General features: G+C 40.7%; 1 protein-coding gene across 1 annotated transcript in view; it reads right to left on the bottom strand.

The window, feature by feature from the left end:
• The window catches only part of map3k5 (mitogen-activated protein kinase kinase kinase 5), a 67655-nt gene that overhangs the window by 27085 nt on the left and 13526 nt on the right, over nucleotides 1-27044 (bottom strand). Inside the window, exons 2-8 of the mRNA XM_071468020.1 lie at nucleotides 22206-22345; nucleotides 18918-18941; nucleotides 13918-14111; nucleotides 11312-11480; nucleotides 9338-9444; nucleotides 3237-3407; nucleotides 854-966 (exon numbers count right to left, since the gene is read on the bottom strand). Of these exons, the coding sequence (XP_071324121.1) occupies nucleotides 854-966; nucleotides 3237-3407; nucleotides 9338-9444; nucleotides 11312-11480; nucleotides 13918-14111; nucleotides 18918-18941; nucleotides 22206-22345 (918 nt within the window). The remainder of the gene's footprint in view (nucleotides 1-853; nucleotides 967-3236; nucleotides 3408-9337; nucleotides 9445-11311; nucleotides 11481-13917; nucleotides 14112-18917; nucleotides 18942-22205; nucleotides 22346-27044) is intronic.

Raw genomic sequence — 27044 nt, 5'->3', positions numbered from 1 at the left:
CAACACAATGGAAACAGTTGCTGCTGCTTGAAACGGAGGGGTGATGAGAACACAAATTGCAGCTCGTAAAAAACAAAACAATAAGCTGAAAGAAACTAAAAAGCCCTGGAAAATTTAGGGGAACTGCAGAGTCAAGATATGTGGCTTTGTCACGATGAGTGAAACCTCTCAAATTACATATAGAATTTTTTTACCATTGTGATTATAAAAATATTCATTAGTGCAGCTTTAATCTGATTTCCATGTGTAGCTGCAAATCATAGAATAAAAGCTTCCCTTTTGTAAACTAGTTGAAATCTCGCCATGGGTGGATACGACGGATCATGAAGAAGTAGAGTTCAACTGCTGATTGGTCAGACAGAAGTCTCAATGCAGCTAGAATCCCCACCCTGGGTTGTATGACTCCACCACCCAGCAAAGTTGCAGGAAATATGGTCACAATCTCCCCTTCCTGAGTTACAGCAGTGAATAACGGCCAGAAGTGTTGTTGCAGAAGATTATGATGTCACAGTGAACCTTCGACCTTTTGGATATAAAATGTCATCACTTCATTTTATCCTTAAAAACGCTTGAGTTTAATTTTGTCATACTTAGTGTGTGAATTAGTGAGTTATGGCCAAAAATTAGTTTTGTGAGGGCACATTGACCTTGACCTTTGACCTTTGAACAACAAACTCAGCTCATCTTTGAGTCCAAATGAATGTTTGTGCCAAATTTGAAGAAGTTTGGACAGACAACCCGAAAACATAACGCCTCCGGCCCTGGCTGTCGCTGGCGTGGAGGCGTAATAAAATGAAAAGCAGCATATTTAGGTCAAAGACGCATTAATATCTAAAGTCTAGCATCCACTCACCCACTTTGCGAAGCTCGAAAGACGTGTCAAACTGGTGTCCGGCTGCCAGGAGTAGAACAGCATAGTTGATACCAGAGTGTAGTGTTGGCTCTGACTCAAACCCCTTTTTAAACCTGAGAAGAGAACAAAAATAATAATAATCGACTCCAATAAACACTGTTCTTCCAAGAAATGCGTCACTCCAAATCCCAAGCATCCCCGAGATAACGCATGGCTTCACAGGTCCTCCCCCGACTTCATGAGACACGTCAAGTTAGAAAAAAAAACAATTACAGCCATATTGAGTTGGGGCCACAGAACAGCAAACAGCAACTGTGGGTCCCCTCGCAAAACAAGAAATTTCATTTATTTAATGAGCAATCTGTTCTGCTGAGGGAAGGGGTGTGAGTGTTATTAGGAGCCTCTGCCAAGTTGTGACATGGAGCTGAAAATAACAGCCAGATGGGAGCTCGATTATCTAAGCAGCATATTCAATCAACAAAGATATGAGATCTTAAAAGCAATTTCCAGAAACAGGAAATCAGCAGCCCTGAGTTATTATTAAGTCAACTTCTGTCAGCTACCGTTAGCCTCCCTGTGCTCACATCTCAAGCACACTCATAAGGAGGTGGAGAAGAAGCTACGACTGAGTGAGAACAGCCTGAGTTCCTGGATTCAAGATTCAGCGACGAGCCGGAAACCCTCCCCATGCATCTCGCTCTGCACTGACTCATTAGCATCAAGCAGATCCTGCAGGTTTTTCCCTAATTCATGCTGTAAACATCCAGCTCACATCCCAAAGGTCTCCACGGGATTTAGACGTGGACTGGACTTAAAATCACCATCCATTAAATATCATTAGCGCCTTAAGGGATCTTCCATAGACAATAAATGTGTAACAGCTGAACAACTTGTTGATCACTTTTTGTGTTTAGATTATACAGCCAGATTCATCCACACAGCGTTAAAGACCGGAATACATTTTTTAAAACTCATAGGAGGAAGAACAGAGCAGACTCGAGTCATCCTCTCACATGTGTTCTGGTCTTGGTCTTAATAAACAATGTTGTGGCACCTAATAATTGATGGAGGTTTTTGAAGCTCAGATGCTGCAACATCTTGAGGTATGACACAATATCCCATGAGAGGTTTCCTAATGAATAAAGTCAGACTAAAGTATGTTCAACATGGTTTTAGTTACTTTTCGTCTCTCAAAATCACACGCAGTCGATTGAGAACACAGACGAGAGGTTGGGTTACAACATCTGTAACACTACTAGAAAGTAGGTTAACTTTATCGATCTGAAAAAGCCGACAGCGTTCTGGTCACAATCTGTGGTTGAGGGAAGTGATGCAGCATCTTTGACAGAGGAGCTCAGGCCTGTGAAACAGACACTGCAATGATCATCAGCTATAAACACAACAGACTGTAGCAACTATCCTGATCTCTGAAGCAACTTTTTCTTTCCTTTTTCTTTACCTTTCTTTAGTCATTATGTCGTCCTGCTGTTCTCCTGGCTGTGTTTGATTTTATGTGACACTTTAATGTTCAAAAACCAATAAACTGAGTTAAGATTTGAGTATGAAACAACACTTAAATGCTTATTTCCAATTGCTAAGGCGTCAGAACTGCACCAGCGTAGGCAATAAGCAGATGTGCATCGGCAAGAGAATAGTTTCTAACATTCAACTACACTTTACTTTAAGAGTGAAGGGATTAATGGTATAAAAAGAGGGAAAAGCTACCCCCATACTAATATTTACTTATGCAGTGTCATTCAAATGAGGATTGATTGGCAGACCCAAAAATACGCCCCTATCACCACTTCCTCTTCCCACCAGCAGCCTGCACTGCTGCAAACATGCAGAACTGATGCCTGCCAGCCGTTCACATTTCACATCACAAACACTTACCACCGCTATTGTCACTTTAACCCTTCAATCATCTCGGTATTGTGAGTGTTTGTGTTTGTTCTTGGCCGATAGAACAGGAACCTCTTCACGCTGTTCTCGTGCTTCTGGTAAACACGCTGTACGTGCTGAGATGCCTGTAATGGGCTGTCATTTGCAGACTTGCGGCACACCTCTCTCCTTGAATGAGACTTTCAGCCTTCAATACTAACAAAGAGTTGTTACCTTCATGATTAAGAAGTCCTTCATTCATAGCACCAATGGTAAACTCTTAATACTGTGGTGCAACGATCCAGTGAGTCATCCTCAAGCCAGCTATCGTACATCTTGCCTTTCGAAAACATTTCTTCCAACAATATTTACATGTGACTAAGTGTCTGGAGGAGCCACCTGTTTGCCTGAATAGAAATGTCACACACACACACACACACACACACACACACACACACACACACACACACACACACACAGGCATCCTGCCCGGCTCTCTCACCAGAGAGTGCCGTTGTCTCTGCTCTGTGTGTCAGTGAAGTGAGACTCCAGGAACATGTCCTTGTAGATCCGTCCCACCAGGCAGTAGATGTCTGAGGCTACCTGCTCCTCGTCCTTCACCAGGGGCAGCATGATGTCCAGGGCTTTCTGTCTGTCACCTGGCACGTTCCTCCTGTGCTCACACACACACACACACACAGAGTAAATTAGTTGTATGGTCTTCTGGGGCTCTGGAGGGAGCTGCTACAACAATATTAAATTGCATTGTGGGAAATGTAGGATTGGGTTTTTGCAGCTTCACCTACACTTAGGAGTCAAAATATTTTGGCCTCTGCTACACTGACTTCCTTTTTTCTCTTGCAGCTGTACTCTCAAATCTCTACGAGCTGGAATTAGCTGCATTTATACTGAAATTCTGAAATTTCCACAAAAAAAAAAAGATATGAATGAGAATAAAAATGCCTCATTGCCTAATTCAAAAAAGAAAATGAATTACATTTTAAACAGATGGTTTGAATCTTTCACAGCCCATTTAACAGACTAACATTTGTCATGGAAACGCTCCACTGTTTTCTCTTTTTGGATAATTACATAAACTGTAGGAGTTTCCTTTAGATTCCAGATCATGAAGGAGGTAACAGGTGGCACGCCTTCGCTTATTTAACAACAGTGGGAGTTATAAAACAATATAAAGTGAAACCGTAAACCTCTGCTCCTCCCAAGCACTTGATATACCTCCGTCTTTGTCAAACATTTGCTCGTAGTTGAGAGCTGGATTTGATTTTATGCATTCGAGAACAGTGAATGCATAATAATGACAAAACCTGTATATAAGATAAATAATCCCCAGCAAACTCTATGTGTGTGTTTGCTGTGTGCAGCTAGGAAACTGCTGCATGGCTATTGTTGTGGAACATGATATCTGCCACAGAAGACTCCATTAGCAGCCTGAATTACTGAGGTTGCTGGGTTCATTTAAAAAAAGACGCCACCTTTGTTTGGCGAGGTGAGGCTGCGACTGGGCATCATTCAGGCACAGAAGCTTATAACAAACCAAAGAGGAAATAATTGAGGCTCTATAATAAGGAGCCCATTCAGAAATAACAAAGGGAGAAGAAGGACTCTTGTGTCAGGAAATGAACTGCAACCTCTTGAGGCCTTAATTAGTTAAATTACACAAATGTCTCTTGATGAAAGCTTTTACATTTCCTGCTGTGACCCCAGTGTCCAGGGAGGACAGGTTTAATGCTGCTGCTGCAACATCAGAAAATACATAATAGAAATTATGTACAACTGGTTTGATGACATCTTGATAAATCTATCAGAAGTAAACTGACTGTCAGTGTCTCCCACATGTTATTAGATACAGTATGATCTCAGTCATCAGTTTATTAGGGAACACTTTACTAAGTCTAATACAATAAATTCTGCCTTAATGAAGGTTGTAATTTTCAATTTAAACTGGAGCGGGTGAGACGTGCTGCTGTTGACTTGCACTGTGTTAGACTGAGGTGTTTCTAACCCATTCATATCAGAGACGTGGTGACTATCACTCATGACATCTAATCACATATTCAACCAAGCAAACAGCACACAACCCAGTCCAGACACTGTAACTCGTCATACTGGAAAACATATCAAATATCATCCATTAATGTGTCTTTAAAGAAAGTCTGAGTTTAAAAATGTCCTTAATTGAGAGAGTTACCATGGAAATCTAAAACATAACACCTGACGCAAGCAGGAGCCAAAGGTGTGTTGACTTGGGGAGACAAAGACGTGGAGATGTCAACGCCTGGTGCTGGTAGTTACAATTTAAACGAGATGAAGCAAACACAGCGACAGCCCTCAAGCAGCTGTAGTAAATATGATAAGAGCAAAGGAGGACGGCTGCGTCGCCTAACATTAACAAAGTCGCAATTCTAACTTAAACATTCATCTTTCCCTTAACAGAATCAAGCTGTTTCGGGGCCCAATCCTTAACCACAGCACTGTCACATGATAAAACATCTGTTTTTTCAACACTGATTGGTCACCTGGTGTTTCGCCTCCTCCCAAGGGTCTCAAGCTTGAACACTGCAAAGGGCAGCGCTGTATTTCAGTACGACAACAATTCAAAACCAAATCTCCTCACCTATATCGCCATAACATGAACCATAACAAAACAAACTCCCTCCGATGGATGGTGCGACTCTCCTTCCCCCTCCCCCAAGCACCTAGAAAAAGTACTAATAATAATATTATATATGTATATATGAGGGCTTTTTTCTTTTTCTTCTTCTTTTCTCTCTATTTCTCTCTCCCTCTCAATAAGTCAAAATATAAATCTATACAATAACAATAAGCTGTCAGTCATTTCGTCCCACTTTAGCAATGTTTGCTGTCATGTTATGTAATGTTGTATCACTGTCGTTGTCTCTGTCTTGCTTCATCATATAAAAAAAAAAAAAAAAAAAAAAAAAAAAAAAAAAAATTGTGACGTCAAATCAGAAAACACTTCTGTGTGTCATTCTGCAGGTTGTGATTTGTTTTGTGTGTTTTGCTGTTTAATTTAGGCGACATGCTACACAAATGTTGCACCTAGTGACAACTACAGACAGCCTAATATAATCAATGGAAAATCCAAAGCAGACATTACCACAGCATTGTTTAATTCACAGGTCATCTCCACTGCAATGAGATGAATCAAAAATCAAACAAGAGCCACCTGAAATGCATGATGTGCCCTCATTTATGGCCATTATATATCGATCATTAGTCACCACAGTCTGTTAATCAGTAAGGTTAGAGACCATTAATTAAGCTTTTCTCTCATTTTGTCAACATACTTGTCCTTACATAACAATATGGACGTTTAATATCAAGAAACTAAAAGCCTCAGGAAAAATCTGCTTCCTCATTATTATGCTAATTTATGCAGCAGAGTGTTTACTCCTTTGAGGGAATTTAAGTTCTGAGGTATGAAATTTCAATCAGGCCGAGTTCTCGAGTCGCTGAATGTGTCAGGACACAGACTTCAGAGAGAAATGAGTGGTGTTATCTGTGAAGTTACGTCTCACACAGACACAATGTGTGAAAGAGAAAAAAAGAAAATCCTGATAGACATAAAGTGGCTTCTCTCCAGAGCGTGAAGGTTAAATAAAACATATGAGCTGCCAGCTATTACCATGGAGACCGTCCAGAGGGAAGAGCGCTCAGGGAGACATGACCTGCTCTCTCCTCTACGCATCTCTCTGCATTTCTCTCTCTCTTCCCTCCAGAGGGTGGATGGGTATTTGAATGGAGGAGATTATTCCACGGCTCGGTCAGACTCCGAGCAGCGTGCAACGCTCACGTGGCTGACGCTGCCCTGCGGCTGAAGCCAATTAGTCAACAGTCACTTCAAGATTCATTTAGAGGCAGAGCACCTACTTCAGCTCAGTCATTAAGTGTTTATCAAAGCTGAATATTGATAATCGGAGGCAGAACGCAGCCAAGATAAAGATTGATACAGCTCCACTACTTTAAGGATTCATTCAGTATAACACTTAGAATAAAGCTCTTATTATTGCAGGTTAGGCTTTTTGTTGACGGCAGCATTGAACAGTAATTTTGTATTCGAGCTGCATTAAATGTAATTATTTTACCGGTTAAGAGGATTTCTATCAAAACACACCTTGAATTTAGGTTAGAGTCTCCTCACAGACAACTAGTGTCAATAACACAGTAGAATACACACGTCATCAAAAAAACGGCCTCCTAATTAATCATAAAGGTGGATTGTTTAAAAATACTAACTTATAAAAGTATAATTCATTGTCCAAATCCAGAGGTGGAAAGTAACTTTATACTTCGACTCCACTATATTTTGGAGGACAATATTGCAGTTTCTTATTCTACTACATGTATCTTACAACTTTAAATGCAGCAGATAAAAATATAAATAAATAATAAATATAAATATAATTGACTAATAAATTATGATATAATATTATAGATTAAACTACCCAGCAACAACAAAGTGATGCTGACAATCCAATGATATAATACATGCTCTGAAATGGGCCACACTGTATAATGAGTACTTCTACTTTTGGTACTTTGAGTATATTTTGATGCTAATATTTGTATTGAATTCAACTGACATTTTAAAAGCAGGATTTATTTTTTACACTGTGATCTTGTTACTTTTACCGAAGTATAAAATCTACTTTTCCCATCACTCCTTTTTCAGTCTTTTTCCTCACACACACAACAGGAGCAACATAAAAACACCTGATAACACAGTTACACCTACATGACAATCTGACCTAGAGCAGCTTTGTTGAATAGATTAGCTGATATAAAAGACATCCTACAGCTGTTTGTCTCTACTCGTGACGTCCTGCTCTAAACCTGAGGGAAGCATCTCAGCTCCACGGCAGAGGGAGACTCTCCTGTTATTAGCACTTATTGCATGAATCTGTCTCACAAAATGTCTTGTGCTGCCTCGAGGAGAAAAAAAAAAAGGCTCGATATCACATCCTGTTAATGGGCCAGACAGTGCCAGCGAACACACGGGCATCTTGGCACCCTCCAGAAACATTTTTCCAGTCGCTGCCAAATTAAAGAACAGCACTCTTTATTGCTATTTGAGGCGGCGACACCTCGAAAAACCGCAGGAAGTTTACAAGAAAAGGAGCTGGTGAGAAACAGGCAGTCAAAACCTCCTGTTTTATGCTTCTGCCTTTTTCCTGAGCAGATTTACTGCACACATGAGACTAATAATATCACTGCTGCTTGGGAACCTGAGTTTGCTGTTTCTTAAAAAAAAAAAAATTAAACTGCCGTACTTCAAACTCCCACCTAATCTGAAAACAAAAATTTTAGGATTCACTACAGCTGCTATCAGATGTTCAGTGCTGCCTTTAAAAGCAGATAACCAGTGGTTTACCTTAGAACCACACTGTCCCTGCTTTTATTTTAATTCAGGACCTTCGTATCTAAAATCAAACAGCAAACTACTAAAGCTAATATCTAATGAAAGTAATTATTATTATATATGTACAAATATTACATACATAAGCAATAACAGCCAGCAGGTTGTCCTGATCCATGGAGGTGAGGGATAAGCTGAATTTCCTCCACTGAGTTAATTATTTTGTGTATCATTGTGTATCATATATAGGTTCAAATCATTTTCCATCTGTTCAAAGTTTGTTTTTAATCAGTAATTTCTGTGTAAGTAATTATTTGATACCATAGCATCAAGTCTCAATAAGTATTGCTGCCATGGTTATTTACAGTTTAAAGTACGTTGCATACTGTTGACCGATCTCTGCTTTGGTCTATGAGCCAAATGAAAAGGAGTAGAGATAAATAGACTGCACTTATATTGAGCTTTTCTAGTTTTATCAACCACTCAAAGAGCTTTATACCACAAGCCGCATTCACCCGTACACATGAACAGATTTATTCAGTGCTTCTACCACACACACTCATACACTAATAGAACAGCCGTCAGAGGCCATTTGCAGTTCAGTAACTTGCCCAGGGATCCTTTGCCATGGGGACTGGAGGAGCCAAGGATCGGACCACCGAGCGTCTGATTAGCTTCTGATTAGCTCTCATCCTCCTGAGCCACAGCCGCCCCATCAATACATCACACAGCTCAACACCCAGATACTCAAAACCCAGCACAGCACCCAGTTTAACTGAATTCATTTTTAACCACGTGTAGAATTTGATGAAAAAATTAATAAATAAAGTCTAAATATAAAAAAAATATCTATCACGCAAAGTAATCAGGTCTGTATAAAAGCATAAAAACGACCTATGAAGGATTGAAAAGTCGGGTAAAGAAAATTCACCTGCTTTCAGGTCCTTTCAATTTATTGATGTCTAATAAACTGTTTTTCCTTCTTTGATTTAGCTCTGTTGTCAGTAGGTAACACCACATCATTCACGTGTTAAGAGACACAGTAAAATTTGATCACAGACACAAATTAAAACCTCCTAGTTAATGTGTTAAACTGTGTTTAACTGTGTGTGTGTGTGTGTGTGTGTGCAAGTTGGCCTGTAGTTGGTAAAGTGTCACTGGTTGTTGTCGTTGTGTTGTGGATGTTGCCGTGCTCGCCAACTCACCGATTCAGTGCAAAGGCGTAGTGGAACTTCACATGAGGATGAGCCATGGGGTCAAAGGTCGGAAGCTTCTCCAGGGTCTCCACCAGCTTCACGATGGACTCATAATCCTAGACGATCAGTAAGGAACAAACTGATGAGCCCCTGTCGCACTTTTCACCCTGCATCATCTCTAAGCATCATGGGACCCAGTGACCTCCAAACCTGCGCCCCAACTCTTCAAGGTACTGAGCTGCTCTGAGGCCGGAGGCAGCGTTTCTCATGTCCTTTTATTCATTCAGTCTGACACTCAACTGTCTGCTTGACATCAAAAGCACTTCAATAATTGAATGGTCCCTTCATCACATTTTTGTAGCTCCAACTTGCCTACATAGTCACTATACCCAAAGCATTTTGAATAATTCAGCAAGTCCTCAATGCTTGTTGTTCTGATGAATGATTTATGAGGCTGTGACTGCTGCCATTGGTGAGTGGGAGGATCTGGACAGTGAGTGCCATCACAATGCGAAGACTAAAGAGCGGAGAGAGAGAGCGGCAGATTTAAGACGGGCAAACCAAAAGCTTTGCCTGGAGCTCTCTACAGGCGGTGTGAGAAGATGACACATGGCGGAGTGATGCTGAGGCAGTGACCTCTGCCAAGGTCAGGGACATCAGCACGCACACTTAAGAACAGCATCAGTAGTTGGGTAAATGTCTGATATACCCTCATAGTTAATGCTGGAAACTTGTTGGGATGTTCTGCTGAAAGTCCCTGCATGTCCGTCTCCGAGGAGTCGTGTTCTCGTAAAGTATTTTAAAATCATTTTAAATTTTAAAGCCGTTTTCCTCACAGAGTCTGATAAGAGCTCTGTGACATTAAAGAGGCTTTTGTGTAGTTGGAATGATTAGACAATTGATCAATTAATTGTCAGAAAATGAATTGGCAGCTATTTTGATAAAAGATTAATTTATTAAAAATCTTTCGAGTAAAAACACCAAACATTGACTGTCATCAATGGCAGGATTGCTCTTAGTTCCAGTTTTTTATTATTGCAAACTTGAATATTTTTGGATATTGGACAGTTGGTTAAAGATATTAAAGGTGCTATAAGTAAGTTTTCTCCGCTGGCAAACACGGTTTCTTGCTGGAAGTGGGTGGCGGTAATGGTTGCTTGCCAAGAGCTTAAGTCATCGTTGCATTAACAAGAAAAGAGGTTAGGATACATCCTATGATCAACACCATTTCTTCATCCTCAGATGGGAGGAAGACTCACTATCGCAAAGTAGTATTGTGACACAGGACGATTTGAGGCTGGCTGGTTAGCATGCTAACTTAAGTAGAAGGAGGTTACAGAAATAGAAGGAAAACGAGTTAGAACTGACGTTGGTTTCCATCATTGGAGACAGCTCTTGGCAAGCAAAGAAAGTTTGATGCTAAACTCACTATGTGTTCTCTATACTTGTAAGTAAACAACTGTTAATGCATCAACGTACATGTAGTACCTTTAATGATGATTATGTGGAGTGATGAATTTTTTGACATTTGATTGCCCACAAAATTAACTATTAAACTGTTATTTCTCTTTCTTCCTTCCATTGGAGACTCTGATAAAGCACTTGAAAAGGTTTCTCTCAGTGTTTTACATGTTTTCCTCTGCTCTATTTGTCAGGTTTTACACTTGCAACCTTTTGATTATAAGCTTTCTCCAACCTCCAGTTGCAGCTGAACCTTATAATTACACAGTAAACCAGGAGGACACACAAAGAACAGCAATCACTGCAAATGGAGTTTAACCCCTCTGTTTCTGGCAAAAGCAGAAATTGATTTCCAAAATGCTTCAGTAAAACAAGCCAACATTATCACTTTCATCTAACCAGTAACTAACAACTCCATAAGGATCTTATTAGTTTAATTACTCCAAGCCGGCGCACCTACTGTAATTTGACAAATGACTAAAACATGCTGACGTTCAGAGAGGCTACTCTCAGAGGCCGTACCTGGATGTCCCTGTACGTCAGCAGCAGGTTGATGACGATGTCGACTGAGAGGCACTCCACGTTGTCCAGCCGCTGCTGTATTCGGCTCAGCTCGGCCGCCAGCTCCATGCCAGTGTACAGCTCACGAGCTTTCCGGATCTCGTTCAGAATCGTCTCACGGAAATACTGGCTGCAGGACAAGACGCGCAGGTTAGAAGTATATGACACAGCAACACATCTGCGTAAAATATACCTCAGCTTCTATTATGTCATGATCCGGCTTCGTTCTGTGCCAGCTTTCTCTGCCATAAACAACATCCAATAAAAATCCAATTAACACCAGACTAATCTAATTATTTTAGGTGTCTCCTGGAGGTGCGATTCAAACATGACTGAAGTTTCACTGCTACTTTTACTTTACTGTTACATAATCACAAAACGTCGGATTGTTCTCCAGTGAAACATGAGATGTTTTCCATTTCTTAAATGATTTCTTAATGAGAAACATTTCATGAATGTTGTTTCGTATTTCCAGTAATGTAAGGAAATTGAAATGATAATCACAGTAAAAATAAATATTTCCGTTTTTTTATTATATAAATTACTACTGTGACAGACAGATGCAGGACCTAATTAAACTGCAGATAATGTCACTCTCTTTACTGATATCCTCTATAATGTATCCATAGCACTGATATTTATTGAAAGCTGGCACTGAAGACTGAAATCTGGTTGGATAGTTGCTGATTCAAATAATATTTTTTGCAAATTTTACTTATTCTTGTTCAATGATTACTAAAACTGTATGCTCACTCCCCAGTTGCTTCTCTACTGAACTTAGTGTATCCTTGAAGAGAGTGACAGGGTTAAAGACTACATTTCAAATCACAACTCAGTACAAACTCTATTCCTATAATAAATCTGTTCCATGTGAGACTGATGACTAATATTAAATTAGCTTGAAATTAGACCTACATGGAAGAAGGCAACACTGGCACTGACTGATTTATTTAAAAGTCAGCCCAATGCAGTACAATCCACACAGGAAAAAAACACTGTAAGTCCACAGCACAGGTCTCTGAGCCATAAGACGTCATACATTTCATATGGAGCTGGTTGGTTATAAATAGGTATGATAAACAGCAGTCATGCTCCTTCACACAATGTACAGTGTTTATTCAGGTCAGATTCCAGCGATGGCTGAGCTTGAAACTCTCTGCTGTGTTCACTGGTTGTAACTTCATAGATGCTGGTTTCCAGGAGACAAACACTTCCTCAGAGTGCATTTTTTTCTCTTTTCTGCCTGTAAAACCTGAGTCACTATTCCTGGAGCTGAGCTTCAACTATCTGGCAGCTGCATTGCCTGTTGGCAGGAAAGTCTAAAATATTACCCCAGCAACTGAGGCGGTGTAAATGTTTTTTTTATTTAAAAAAAAAAAAAAAAAAAAAGCAAATCACTACGCAATCACCACGCATGTCAAAGTTGAGGGATGCACCACATAAAAATAATTACAGCAAGTAAAAATAGGACGAGTGGGACAGTAAAACAAAGGCTGCTGACAAACCGTTACAGTGCTGCTCAAACATTAACACCTATAAGCAACATTTTTCTCTACCGGAGCGTGGCTTCTTCCTCATCTGTAAAGTACCTAATTTGTCAACCTCACCTTAGTTTGCATCTACACAATACAACAACCACTTCAACATCGTTTCCCCGCATAACTCTGCTGAAAACTGCATACGAGGAAACATTTTGGGCATTTCACTTGTGCAATGTGGCACAAGTGAAATGTGGTTAGCAGTAATGTTACGTTGTTCTCAGAGGAACTTCTCCTTTGAAGAAATAGCTTTAAGTAAGTTTATCTCTTTTGCTTCCTCATCCTCAAACCCATTGCTTTGCTCTCAGTATTAAAGTGTTTCCTTCCACAATTTCTAGTACAGGAAAATTCATCATCATTAATATTTTCACAATTGAAGGGAAATAACCATCAAACTCTTTTCAGCCCTACAATGACAAAATGCAGCAACAACGTGCAAAATATACTAAATACAAATCTTTTAGCATCGCTTTTACCATACAAGAGACTGATACGGCACAGAAATGTATAATTTCCTTAGAAACAGCATAACTTAAAGCTAAATCTAAATTTACTTGCTCATTTTTCACCAGTGTGAAAAAAGATTGAAAAAAAAAATACAATTTGATGAAAAACTTAATTAAGTGTGATATTCCACATCACTGAATGAGGCAGTAGCTGGCTAAATTCAATCACAATAGAAAAAATAAACCCTGCTAACGGAAACTAACGTTAGCTTACTAGAGTCAAAATAATGTTAACTGCTTTCCAGGCTTTTGACAAATTAGTTGATATGGTTAAACTACACACTTAGTACATATTAAATTGCACATATTTTTTTCTTGATATAAACATACTATAATATCAATATCATAAAGACAGATAATAGCAAAAGTGAGATACATGTGTAGTATCTGCATTTTTTGTAGGTTCTTAGCATAACGGGGCATAAAATTAGGCTCGACCAACCTTCTGTTACAAGAAAGCTTAAAAATTTTAAATGATAACTAATGTGCAGTCCACCCATTCTTCCCCCCTTACTGTACTCACTGGGAGTTGGCCTGTGACACTTTGAGCAGCTGGATGAAGCGGTCCAGCAGCGGCATGCAGATGGGCCCCAGCAGCATCTCGAAGCTGGGCTGCATCAGCTCGGTCAGGCCCTTCATCAGGCTGCTCTCACAGCAGTACACCTTGTTGTGGGGCGTCACCATGTACGGGATAAAGGTGTAGTTGGCTGAGCATGTCTGTTGATGCAGGAGACACATTTTTGGAAAAACAAATATCAGTGCATTACAACATCACAGGATTATTTTTTTTCTATGACACTGTGGGTTTGGTGTGAAAAACGCACTAATAGCGTTTTAGTGAAACGTGGGTGAATCATTTGAGAATTTGATGAAAAGTAAAAGGAATGAAAAAGGAAACCAAATTATGTTGTCTTGAATTTTCAGTTACAAAATATAACTTGACTGAACAAACTCACTGCGAGGCCCATTTAGCAGTCTAGTCTTGGAGCTTTCAATAGTATCACATGATCTTCCTCAACAGATGGGAGTTTGTCTTGTAGTCACAAGATTGTAGATGTTTGAGTACTTGACAAACTTTTCATCCCTCTGCTGGCTTAAAAGTTAGAAGTAAAAGTTGTGCCTGATCTATTTTTCTTCTTTTCTTGAACTTCATCTACTGAAGAAGGCCTTGTACCATGATCAAAAGCTCCAGAACACATGGTAAAAGGGCCTTGAGGTGAAAATAGACTTTTTTCAAGGGCAAGAAAAAACTTAACAGTGGGACAGTGTAAATTTTAACAGCAGTTTGCTCCCTCTGTATCCACTTGGTTTATATTATTGTTGCATTTTATATACATTATTTATTAATAATTTAAAAGGTATAATGTCATGTAAACACTCCTTACAGTAAAGGGTGTGTACACATCTTCATTTAACAGTTACCATATCTAAATTACATAACAGACAGAAACCTGTACAGCTGAAGTTCATAGACACTGTATAGTTAAACATTACACTGTATGTGGAGGAAGCAGATTGCCGGGGGCAGGTCAGAGCTGTTTGGGTAATGACACAGGGCCTCGGCTCCGATCTGTCTCCACAGACAATAGCTTTTGTGTGCCGTTGTCTTTAGTGAACCAGTCTACACAGGCAGCAGCTGGGGTGGAGTGATCTGCATCAGTGGTGACACCTGCATTAGGAGGTGCTTTCTGACAGCAACAAACACTTAGAGCAGCGCACTTACAAATTCCACTTGTTCATGCAGCCTGGCGCTCATGTAAATTGAGCTAAAGCAGAGGTCACGCTGCTCACCTGGTGCAGAGCTCTACCCTGTTATTCATCTGCTGCAGCTGTGGCATTCAGGAGTAATTTTTTCATGTCTGTTTCAGTTTCAGCTGCAGTTGCAACAAAAGTGCTTATCTGTCTTTCCTAAGATCTAATTCCAGTCATGTGTGTTTTGTCTGGAGGTAGGTTTCTGTATCTGTGTTTGTTTTATCTCCACATTTATTCTCCGGCAGCGGTCGTGATGCTCCTGCTGAAGTCTCCTGCCACTGCAGAATAAACAAAGAGGAAGCACGTGCATGTGGTGTTTACAGACACCGCAGAGAGAGAAGAGACACAGGCAGGAAAACCTCTGTTCACATCCTAGAGTAGCAGCCGAGGTCCTTTCAAGGAGAGCTATTCCCAGAATGTCAGATGTGCACCCAAACGCAGCATGAGAGCTTCTGAAGGCGATTGAGCTGCCATCCAGCTGCATCCTGACGGCTTTAATATTCTACCATGGTTTCAGCTTTTCACCAGCCTCTTTTAGAAAAACACACTGCTGCTGCTGCTGCTGCTGCTGCTCTCACTGCCAGTCTAAAAAAAGGAACTGAAAGGAAAGTGCACTGTTGAAGCAATGAACGCCAGAACTACTTCCTCCTGTGCAGCAGCAGTTCGTGACATCACCGTTCGCTGCAGCGGCATGCCTTTCAAAAATAAACCTGTGACCGCTGTTTCTATTAGGTGTAACCAGCCAGGTTGCAAAATCCTGACACTATATTTAGCTCCCCTGTATGTGTGTGTGTGTCATGCCGTCTTGGCAATCACATGACGGGTTTTGTTTTCACAGGCTGATGCATATTTCAGAGCGGCTGCGGGTCATTCGACGCTAACCTCCGCTGGTCTGCTCGCAGGTAACAGGTTTCTGAGCTGTGGGCGAAACACGTGTGACAGCGCCGGCTCACGGGGAATCTGGTGAATGTGAGTGAGGGTGAGTCAGTTATTCAGCGAGTGAGTCATCTGGTTGGTTAGCCTTGCCGATGGTCCATCTGTCCATTTGGAGTTGCAGCAGGATTGTATTGAAGCCGCGTGCCTACTCGTTCACCTTCACACGGGCACACAGAGCTCACTACTACTCAATGTACTTCATTTATATGACTGTTCCAGCAGCCATAAGGCCACAGAGGTAGTCATGACTAACATGATCTCTCCTGCCTGCAGGCCTGAAGCTTTGAGAGTCCGTACCTGTGGGCTGCAGCTGCTGCAGATTTGAAGTCAGTGGGGAGCTGCAGTGAGTGAATTTACACCAACACAGGAATGAATGTTCGAGCAATTACAGGGATTTGATATACACCAACAGAGGCTAATTACCTAGATTTCCTCTATCATGGTGGGTAGTTAAATGCACTTCGTTAAAATCAATTAGCAACACATGTTTTTGGAACAGGAGAGAATAATGGAGTACATTTGCACCTGCAGTTTTTTTTATTTGTCCCTCATTATCATAATTTAGCAACTGAAACTACAGCTGTCAGGCTTTAGATTTCTACTTCTCTTTTGAGGAAGTAAAAAATGAACAATAAGCAGCCAATCAGAGCCAGGTTAGAGAGAAATAACAGCCTGGTCTTACATTTGCCTGATCATAATCAATGGACACAAATTAGACCATGGACCCCCATCTCAAGATTTTTGCTTTTAAATGTTTTATTACAGAAAAAAAATAGTCATAGATTCTGTCACTGTCCTAATTATGGACGGAATTAGAGAGAAAATAAATGATTCCCCTTTTTGCTGGGGACCCCTGGGGGTCCCGGACCCCACTTTGAGAACCACTGCTGTATAACTAACCACTTATAAAGGAACAATGCTGCTTCTTTCCTTCTGTCTCGCCCACATGTATCATGAAGGTGAGGATGATGACGTTTTGCCTGGGATATGCAGCTTCAGCCTCAGTCTTGTAGCACGAGATAAACTGTAGCAGTTAAGTGTGTATTTGGGTTAATTATAAAGCCTTTAAGCCGAGGGACGACAGCGGCCTGAGGTGTCAGGCTTTGGTTTGTGGTTTGCAGGTCACCACAGAGGAGGTCGGCTGCTGGCTGCAAGCTTCCTTGTGACTTTTGCTTTTTTCATGATTGAATGCACGAATATGATTAGAATAGAGCTGAACGATTCATATTGAGATTATTTTGACAGATATTGGGATTGTGATATGAGTCATGATTACATAATGAGAATGATATTTTTTGCATTTCACTTTCATGGAAAAGAAATAATGATGATGTCATTTTTGCAGGGGTCTGTGCCAAACAAGCATGTTTTTGCAGCTCCTGCGATTTGGATATTGCACTTGGCCATATTGTAATTTTGATAATATTTCCATTAATTGCTCAGCCCTAGTTTAGAAAAATGATATTTTGAGTGTATTTTGAGCTGTGAAAGTTCACTGCTTCACTGCTGGCTGGCACTGAATCAGAATGAAGGTGATTAAAACTGAGACATTATAAACATTTTGTTAATTACAGAGCACGCAAGGAAAAAAAAAAACACACGATTACATCAAAGGGATGGTGAAACTTTGCAGATATTGCTCTTGAAGTACACTTAGAACCAGCACAGAGGGTTAGCGAGGAGCACATGCACCAGTGCAGAGGGCAGCTGAGGGCCTCGACACAAGCAGGAAAGAGCGAGAACAAAGACAGCGAGTGCACATGAGGGAGCTCAGAGAGCTCACACTCTCATGCTGTGAGTGATAATCAGCTCTTCTCACACGGTACGAGCCAGTGTCAGAGATCAGTACATTTCATGCAGCACAGGTACCACCTCTTTCCACTCTGAAAAGCCACTTAAGAGAGTTAAGCCTTTCATCTGACTCCTGAACATGGACTCCTGGACTACAATCAGCCTGCTCCTGCTTTAATCACACTTTGCTCTGCTCTGTGCCGAGTTCGTCGACTGATCATTTACTGGACTTTGACAGGCGGACGACTGTTAAAGGTATTTATCAAGGGAAGATGCAAAACATTTGTTACTTACAGCTACTCAACTGAGATAATTTTCTGCTTTTTTCTGTTTAATATCACTGTAAATTGAATTATTTTGAGTTTTTGACTGTTGGTTGGTAAAAAGACAAGAAATGAAAAAATCTTCCCACTGATGTAGCAACAGTTGGGAGACACACTGTGATCTTGTGCTGTAACAAGGCTCAGGGGTGATTTATAAAGGCAACACTACAGGATTTGTCCTCTACATCTTGCACTAAGCACATATGCTAAATGTACACATAGTATTTTATTATTAGGAACTAGAGTAGGATGTGACTCAGTGAAGAACAGGATTTCCTTCACTTTAAGTCAGCACCTCATTTGAATGCTGCAGCTTTTGCAAGTCAAATTTTCACGATGCTTCTGCCTTTTTATGCAGATTGTGGTGCCCATGCAGTGACTCATGAACCAGCTGTCATCTGAGAAAAAAACACCCTGAAACTGGGAGAGAAGATGTTTCTTTTTTTTTCTTTTTTTTCTTTTAAAAAATTTTTCATTTCTGCAAAACCGAGCATTTGTCACAGTGTTGACACAAAAGTGGGCTGCGGAGGAGAAAACCTTTACAACACAGAGAGGAAAAGAAGCATAAGGTGTTAGACACTCTGCTCCCTGCATGTTGTAAAGAAGCATATTCTTTGCAGCACATAATGTGTGTGATGTGTGAGCAATGGGTGAGTAATGTGTGAAAGTCAGAGGCGAGAGGAGAAAAAAAAAAAAAAAAAAAAAATCTTTGTGTACTTACAGTGTTCTTCTGGCAAATTATCTCCTGAAAGAGGAGAAGAGAAAAATGCATTTAGAGATTCAGTAAGAACATTTCCTCCTAACGGCAGTTCTGTTTTGGACACTGTGTTACTGAATAAAACAAAACCTACCAGTTCCACTAAAATCCAATACATCACACCTGAGACGGTAACATTTTATCTAGGTGACACTGGCTTTTTCAGAGTTTTGCTGGTTGACTAATATCTAGTGAATGTTTCTGCTGATAAGCTCTGCTGCTGTAAGAATACATTATGTTCAAACAGTTGCTGCAAGTAAACAGTAAAAATACACCAGAACTAGAGGAGCACTCACAGAGAACAGACCTCCATTAAGGCCAGCATACACCAGACTTCAGAGAAAAAAATTCAAATTCACAGTAAATGATCCAGATCTGCCCTGAAATGTTATGGTTTATCCCATAAAACGTTGGATCAGAGTAATTACAGTGATGTAAGCAATGAAAGTTTCAAAATATTCAAAAGGTTTTGCAAAGATTTTACCAGGAAGGAAATGCTTACAACATATTTGTTAGGCCTTAAAGGTTTGTTTTCAATTTAAAAAAAGTGCATCTTTACCTATGCAAGTTGAGCATTAAACTGTGTTGCAAGTTTAGGACAGAGGTTATTGCTCTGTATAGTCTGTAATAACGCAGCTAAAAAAATAGAGCAATGATTTCACTGACAAAGTGATGTTTGACTCAGGAGCTTCTACAAGCGAGAGAAATGATTAGTGTTTAGTGTATTGTGAATAAGGTATAATAAATAATAAAAAAAATACTATTGGTCTTTGTTTATCTCTGGAAACAAATCGTCAAGTCAATGGCACAAAAACTGTTTAACAGCCTGTGTGGTTAATACAACATAAGGCCACAGAATGCTTCAAAACTGGTGCTTACTGGGTCACCTAACACTGTCGGATGTGAAAAAGAAAACTTAACAATCACACACTTCATGCATCAATTGGCCACGTGTGAGGAGGTGTGAAAAGGAGCAGGGTGGTACAAACTGGCACGTTTGAAGCACGCTGGGGCCTTAGCATTGAACATAGTGTTGAACAAAGTCAGATATTCTACCAATGAAAGTTTTAACATGAACCAACCATCCAGACTCTACACAATTTCCTGTTTCTATTTCTGATAGTATCAGCTGCAAGTTTCAGCTTGGACCACATACAAATATCTTTTAACCAGAGGCACGTAGAGACTGAGATGCCAGTTCTTTCATCACCCATTAGATCATCTGGCTGTGCTATTAATGAGAGCAGGCAAATTCACTTTTTTAAATTACATTACGCAAAGCATTACTATATCTTCCCATCACTGAGGAAGACAAGGGTGTTTAGACTGAGTTTCTCATTGTCAGAGTCTTTTCCTCATGTGTTTCAAAACTGAGTCAAAACAAGAAACCCTGAGCACACCAGAATTTCAAACTGTAGGATGAAGAAATCATAAACTTCCAACCTCCAGTTCCTCTGCAAACACATTGTACTTGTGTGTACAGAGAGACTATTTTATTCATAAGAAAAAAAAAATCTGCAGTGAAAAGAAGCATGACCAGCATGGGTACAGGGAGTACAGGGAGTACACAAAGGCCTCTGTAGGGTCTTGGTATTTTTCTAAAAGGAGCTCCAGTATTTGAAGAGAAGCCCTGACATTAAACCAGCATGGCCTGATAGAAATCAGAGGGGAAAAACCACCAGAGAGAGGAGGTTGGTTGAGAAGCAGTGAGCCCACTGCACAGCCAGACGGGTGGGCACCACGGCAGACCACAGGAAGAGAAAACGCCTATTAGGTACCACTTTGCATCAGAGCAGAATTGAATGCCATGTTAAGCAATTACGTTGCATAAATAATAGAGCTTAGATTAAGGTGCATGAGCTTTTTATGTCATGTTTATCTTGACTCTGCAGACAAAAACCTCTCCTGACAGGCTGTGCTCTGCTATATAAGCTGACTATACAGTGTGGTCGCTGGCTGAGGATCCCTGTCGCCTTTAGACTCCCTTCACTACACAAACTACCTAAAATAAAGGCTGCAGTGTTCCTGTGCTACGAGATGCCTACAGCAGGAGGTTTTTCAGCGTGTTCAGACCGTGTGAACTACGTCTTGTCTGCTACACGGGAGCTATAAGACTCACACTGTTGTCATATGCTGACACAGCCAAAACACCTTCCAGCCCATTAAAGCAACAATCTGGCATTTTAACATGAACACAGATTTGTTGCTCTCCATTGCAGATTCCTGTAACAGAGTCGTGAATCAACATATAACAAATGCAAGCATGGAGAAATGTTGGGAATTACGTAACAACTTTAAAACCTTGGTAGTTACTTGTAGTTACGGGGGTTTCCCCCAGGAAGCTGATTTGCAGAAAACACTTACATGCTTCTTTAGCTGGTCGGTGACAGCCTAAACACACACAAGTATGTGGCATGTGTGGCGTGAAGTAGCACCTCTGTTCTTTTTTCCTTGAGAGTTTTATTTCGTAAGAGATTGTTTTATTTTTATGATGTCAGCAGAGGAAGTTTTCAGGCCAAACACATCTGAGAGCACGAGTACTGATTTTCATTATAGTTTAACACCTCCACCAAGAACACACAAAAAATGTGTTTGTTTAAAAATGAAAATTTAATCTGTCCTTTCTGTCAGTGACCAGTGGTCCTAAAAAATAAATAAATCTTTGCTTCACGCCTGGAATAAGATCCACCTGTTCCTTATCTCTCAAGTTGAATGAAATTGATTTTTTTTTTTAAGTTCACAAACAAATCAGAACCTTGGTGACGGCGATTAAAACATACCACCTTTAAAGTAATCAAAAAATTTAAAAAACAATACATGAAAATGAAAAAAGAAGAGAACATCATAGTACTGGATGCACTGACTGGCAGGTGAGCAGAAAATAAAAATACAATTTTAAACAGCGGTTGATCACTAATTGAAAACCCAAACAAAATTGTCTTTATCCAATAAACTCTATTTTACCTTGGAGACCCAATTTGTTTTGCTCATTCGCAACTAAATGGGGCCACTGTTGATTTCCCATCTCCCGGCGTTTCATAAATGCGATTCCTTCCATCAAATTACTGATGCATTTATGTGCCGCTGCCACCAAATTACACCTCTGTCAATCCCATGTCCCCCATGCCTGCTCCTAAATAAAGCCTCTAATCACAGCCCTTGTGAACCAGACTGATTGTTTGATGTATTGTGGGTTAAAAGCGATGAGGGCGGCAGGGTCGACCTGGTTCCTGTTTGGTAATGACGGCTTACCTGCAGGGACTGGAGGGAGTCGGAGTTAGTGTCGCAGTACAGGATGATGTTGTTGGCCATGCTGAAGCTCTCTCTGACTCCCAGGTGGTAGAAGAGCGAGGGCTGGCGGAAGGCGTCCGTCATCTCCACCACAGCAAGGTCTGATGGTGAGAGGAAAACATCTGTACCAACATCTCTCATCTAAAAACCAATAATCAACTCAATGAATGCAACAATAAGAGCAGATCTCTGTATGAAATTCATGCAAATGTCAACAGCGCCGTTGGTAAATTAAGAGGTGCTTTTAGCCACTGTGTCGAAATCCTCGAAGGTTAAGTGTTTTTTTTTTTTTTTTAAATAAACAAGTGATGTGACATTGTTACAAATGTGCTTCATATGATTGTAAACTGAAAACTAATTATGTTTTATCAACCGCTGGTTCGATAATAAACACAACCTGACACATTCACATTTCTAATGAATCATCAATTGACTAATTAACAGTAAAATGTTTCACTAATTGCAAATGTTAAATGCAACGTGAATCAAATGTGTGAAACATAATGTAAAACCTGCATCAAATCAAATGGTGGAAGCCTCTATCTGTCGATATGCGGTTTTCATTAAAGCCAACATCGACTGGTCTTTATTGTTCAGGGACAGAGAGAGAGAGAGAGAGAGAGAGAGAGAGAGAGAGAGACACAGCTCTGAGGTCAAAGGTTAATGGACACATACAAAACCACATCATGCGTTTGTCACTACTACAAACTGTATGTTGTTAACAGTGCAGCGTTCATTGCAGCCTGTTATCAGCTATAGGTTCTCATGTCAGAGGGGCAATTCTGAAGCACACTTTTGAAAAACAGAATTACTCCGTCGATGGTGGTGGTTCCACCTCCACCTTTTTCAACACCGTCAGCGCATACAAACAGTCAATACCACGCTGACTCCAGCTGGACGCAGCCATACGATCAGGATCAATAGGTTAACAGGAGTAAATATTTCCAAGTGTCACTCAAGCCAGCAGGGACTACGGCTTCTGGTGAAGGGGCGGAGAGTTCCCAGCCTTGAGTCCAGCAAAACAGATGGATGTGTTACCACAGAGCTGAACCATACTCACACCATGAAAACAGCCAAAAATCCCTCAAATCTTGTGTTTAGAGGGTGTTATGATGGGTGCGTGGTGTTAAACACGCTTGTAGAAGAAGCGTGACAGTGTTATGGAGACCCTCAGAAAAGGTGGAGCTGTGCACGCCGTCCCCGAGGCCACCTCGGGCCGCTGATAACAACAAAAACAAATCAACCCAGGGGCTGCTCTCCAGTAATGACAGAGCAGCAGACAGTGCCACAGAGATAACACCACACCCTGTGTGTTTCATCTGTTTCCAACTATCCACCTCTCTGTGTCAACAAACACGTCACGTGGAGCTCAAGAGCAGAGAATCGCTGAATCTTTTTCCTCTTATGCCTTGTTTCAAACTACAGCCCATCAGAGCTGGTGGAGAAAAAGCATCAAAACACTCAGTCATCTCAATAAACTGGGGCCAAGTAAAGACCTGTTCACACTGTGAATCACTCAGATGATGGGTTGCTCCACTTTGACCAATTGCAGGTAGTGGAATAGTCTCTGATTGTCCCTGTGAAGTGGTCTGGGTTAGTTTTACAGGGCTGAACATCATCATTAAAGCTTCTAAGTTTTTCTACTTATTTTTGAGAAGCAATACATGTATAGTTCAAGTCAAGTACAGTTTATTTATGTAGCCCAAAGTGCTTTTCAATCTTTACAACATATGATACCCTCTACTTGACAAAAAAAAGATACTACTTAGGACTGTGGCCTTTTGACCAGAATGAAGTCACAAAAACGAGGACTCGAGGCTACAGTTGGATTTCACAGCCCTGAGAAAAGACTTGACAGAAAAAATATTGAATTTGAGTTTTGACCATGGTAAAAGACAGTGTCAGACAACAATATACCATGAATATCTAATTATCTAATTTATCACCTCCACCAGTGTTTTCACCTGCATTTGTTTATTTGTCAGCAAGATTACGCAAAAAGTACTGAACCGATTTGCATCAAACTCAGTGGAGGGAGGGGGCATGAGTAAGGAGAGGACCCACTAAATTTTGGGGCAAATCTGGATCACTTAATATAAATCTGATTTTTTTTTTACTCTTAAGTCTGGTGTATGTTGTTGACATTGTCCTTGTCTGTCTGCTCTGTCTGAGGGGCCCTTCTAGTTTCATGTATTTGTTACCATGCAGTGAAGACACTTGGTCTCAGCTTTACAAAAACACTATTAGAGGAAAATGTGCAGTGCTCAAAGGCCTTCTGGTTCACATCTTCACATGCAGTTTGAATACTAAGATGTTTTTAGCTATTTTAGCTCTATGGAGCATTTTAGCATCTTTTAGCTGATTGTTTTGGTTGCTAGGCTGCACCTGTAATGTTTAGGTTCATGCTCACAGCTCTCATAAGCCTTGTTTTCCAGATGTAGGAGACATCTACAGTTGAGATCACTCTAATTAACAGCTCTATAATGTGATAATATGTCAGTCTTGTGTTTACAGCTTGTTATCTTCCACCCAAGTGGCCTGAAAACCAGTTAGATGAGAATAAATCACTCTGAGCAACCATGTGTAGACTCCCAATTTGAATGCACAGTTAACACCAAGCAGTCAGTTAAATCAGTGGCTCGGTGGCTGCGTGCCAACACAACACAACACTGCAGGGAAAGGCCTATCAAAGGCAGGCTGATTGTAGTAGTGGAGAGCTTTTGTCAGTGATGAGGGGCTATGCAGCTCTCCTCACTCCTGATCAGCACATGCAAATTCAACCAGGAAGCAGGTACTTGTTGCTGGCCTCAGAGATTCTCATCATCAGCCTCCTTCCTCTACACAAGCTCTGGAAAACAGCCTCACATTTTCATTACGGACAGGATATAAGGGATTTGAAGCACGGCAGCTCTGTGCGGTGATGTGGAAGATCAAGAGGGTTGTGTTCTCCGGATGAGCAGCCATCATCTTCACGTCAGGATGCCTGCTCTCTGATTGAGTGCAAGTTAGGTTTCACTTTCTGACGTCTAAGGCGCAGAGGGAAAGTACACCTTAATCCTCACTTGGACTGACCTCTGCTTAACAACCACTTGCTACTTCCACATCTGTGACGCATTTCTATCAGTGATATCATCAAAACCAGTGAATCAGTGAATGTTATTACACATCCAAACTGAGACTGACTGGCTTGTACAGGAAAAAAAGAAAGGATGCCAGGTATATCTTATCAGACTTAAATGAAAGTGAACAAGAGAAACGCTTTGTACATCATCTTAATCTCACTACAAACCTTCAAAGTCCTGAGCAAACACAAAGTAAAAGGCTATTTCCCTTCCTCAGTGCTCTTACTTTATGCACACAAGGTGCAACTGAATGTCAACATCCAGACAGCACTGGTGGTCTAATGAATAAAAGATCAGCTGGTCTCATTTCTCTGGCAGGAGACCCATCAATATTACATCTGAACAAAATTTTAATACAAACGGGCCATTAAAAAAGCAACTGTGTAATATGGAGCTGTATTTTCAGGCAAAAGTAAAAGGGCAGCTGTGTTTTCCAAGTGCAGCTATGACTTGGGTGGGGTAATTTTGCATTGCTCTGCTAGGAAACCTCACCTGCTTCGCATGAATGGAAGGAAAGCGTTTGCTGTTCGTCACAGGGCAGGGTTAATACGGGTGTTACATACAGTACACAGCCCACAGTGTGCACATATTAAAAAAATTAAAAAAATTGGCAACACACAAGTGAGACTTGTTAGAGTTGAGAGGAGCAATCAGTTCTCATAAGTGCTTTGCGCTCACAACAAAGCCCCAGAGAGCTGACAACACTTGACTAGCGGCGTGTGATGTCGTCAGCGTGGCGTGTGTATTTCAGTCTTGATGCACACGTGTTGAGCAATAATGAAGAACAACACATTGCAGACTGCAGCCACGCCCACCGTCATCCTTCATTTCCTTGCTGAAAGAAGCTGTTGTTTTTAATCTGTGCCCAAAATAAGGAGCTAAATCTATTGTTTCTCCTCAGAGGACAAACGCCACGTGCAGCTTTTCATGTTGCTAATTGACTGCAATCTAACGTGTAAGTTCCTGTAAAAAACGATGTGGATTTAGCAGTTTTATTTTTAATGGCATGCCTTTAAAGGCGCTATCTGTAAGTTTTCTCTGCCGCTGAACGGCTAGCTGGTTAGCATGCTAACTTCAGTATAAGAAAAGAATTTCCTGTTGTTAGGATATTAATCATACTGTAGATGGATAAAGGGCCCCCGGTCATAAACATGCAAAAGCCCCCCCCCCCCCCTTCTAGAAACCAAGGCAAGACCCCCAGACTCAAAGAGACACAAAACGACAACAAACAACTTGAATGTATTTTGTGTCGTTGTGGTCGTTTTTGCATCTCATAGTGGACTTTTTGTATTTGTATTTTGTATTTTGTCTTTGCAGCATCAGTGTTGTGTCTCTTTGGTTATTTCGTGTTTGTTTTCAGTTGGTTCTGTATCTTTGTGGTCTGTTTGCATCTCAGTCTGCTCTTTTGGTGTCTTTTTGTGGTTGTTTTACATCTTGCAATGCTGCAGTTGCAGTTGATGTATATTTTTTCTTGTGCAGTCATTTTGCCTCTCTTTTTAGTTAGGTTCCATTTCTTTCCAGTTCTTCTGTGTCTCTTTCTGGGTATTTTATCTGTTTGTGTTAATTTTGTGTTTATTTCTTGTTGGTTCACATCCCTTTGTAGTTGGCCTGCATCCCTTTTTAGTCATTTTGCTGCTCTCTATAGTAAATTTGAGTCTCTATTCAGCTGTTTTGAGTC

The sequence above is a fragment of the Trachinotus anak genome, unplaced genomic scaffold, assembly GCF_046630095.1.
Source record: "Trachinotus anak isolate AG129_WGS33_773 ecotype Australia unplaced genomic scaffold, CSIRO_AGI_Tana_v1 ptg000031l, whole genome shotgun sequence".
Classification (NCBI taxonomy): Eukaryota; Metazoa; Chordata; class Actinopteri; order Carangiformes; family Carangidae; genus Trachinotus; species Trachinotus anak.
This window is presented reverse-complemented; position numbering and strand designations above follow the sequence as displayed.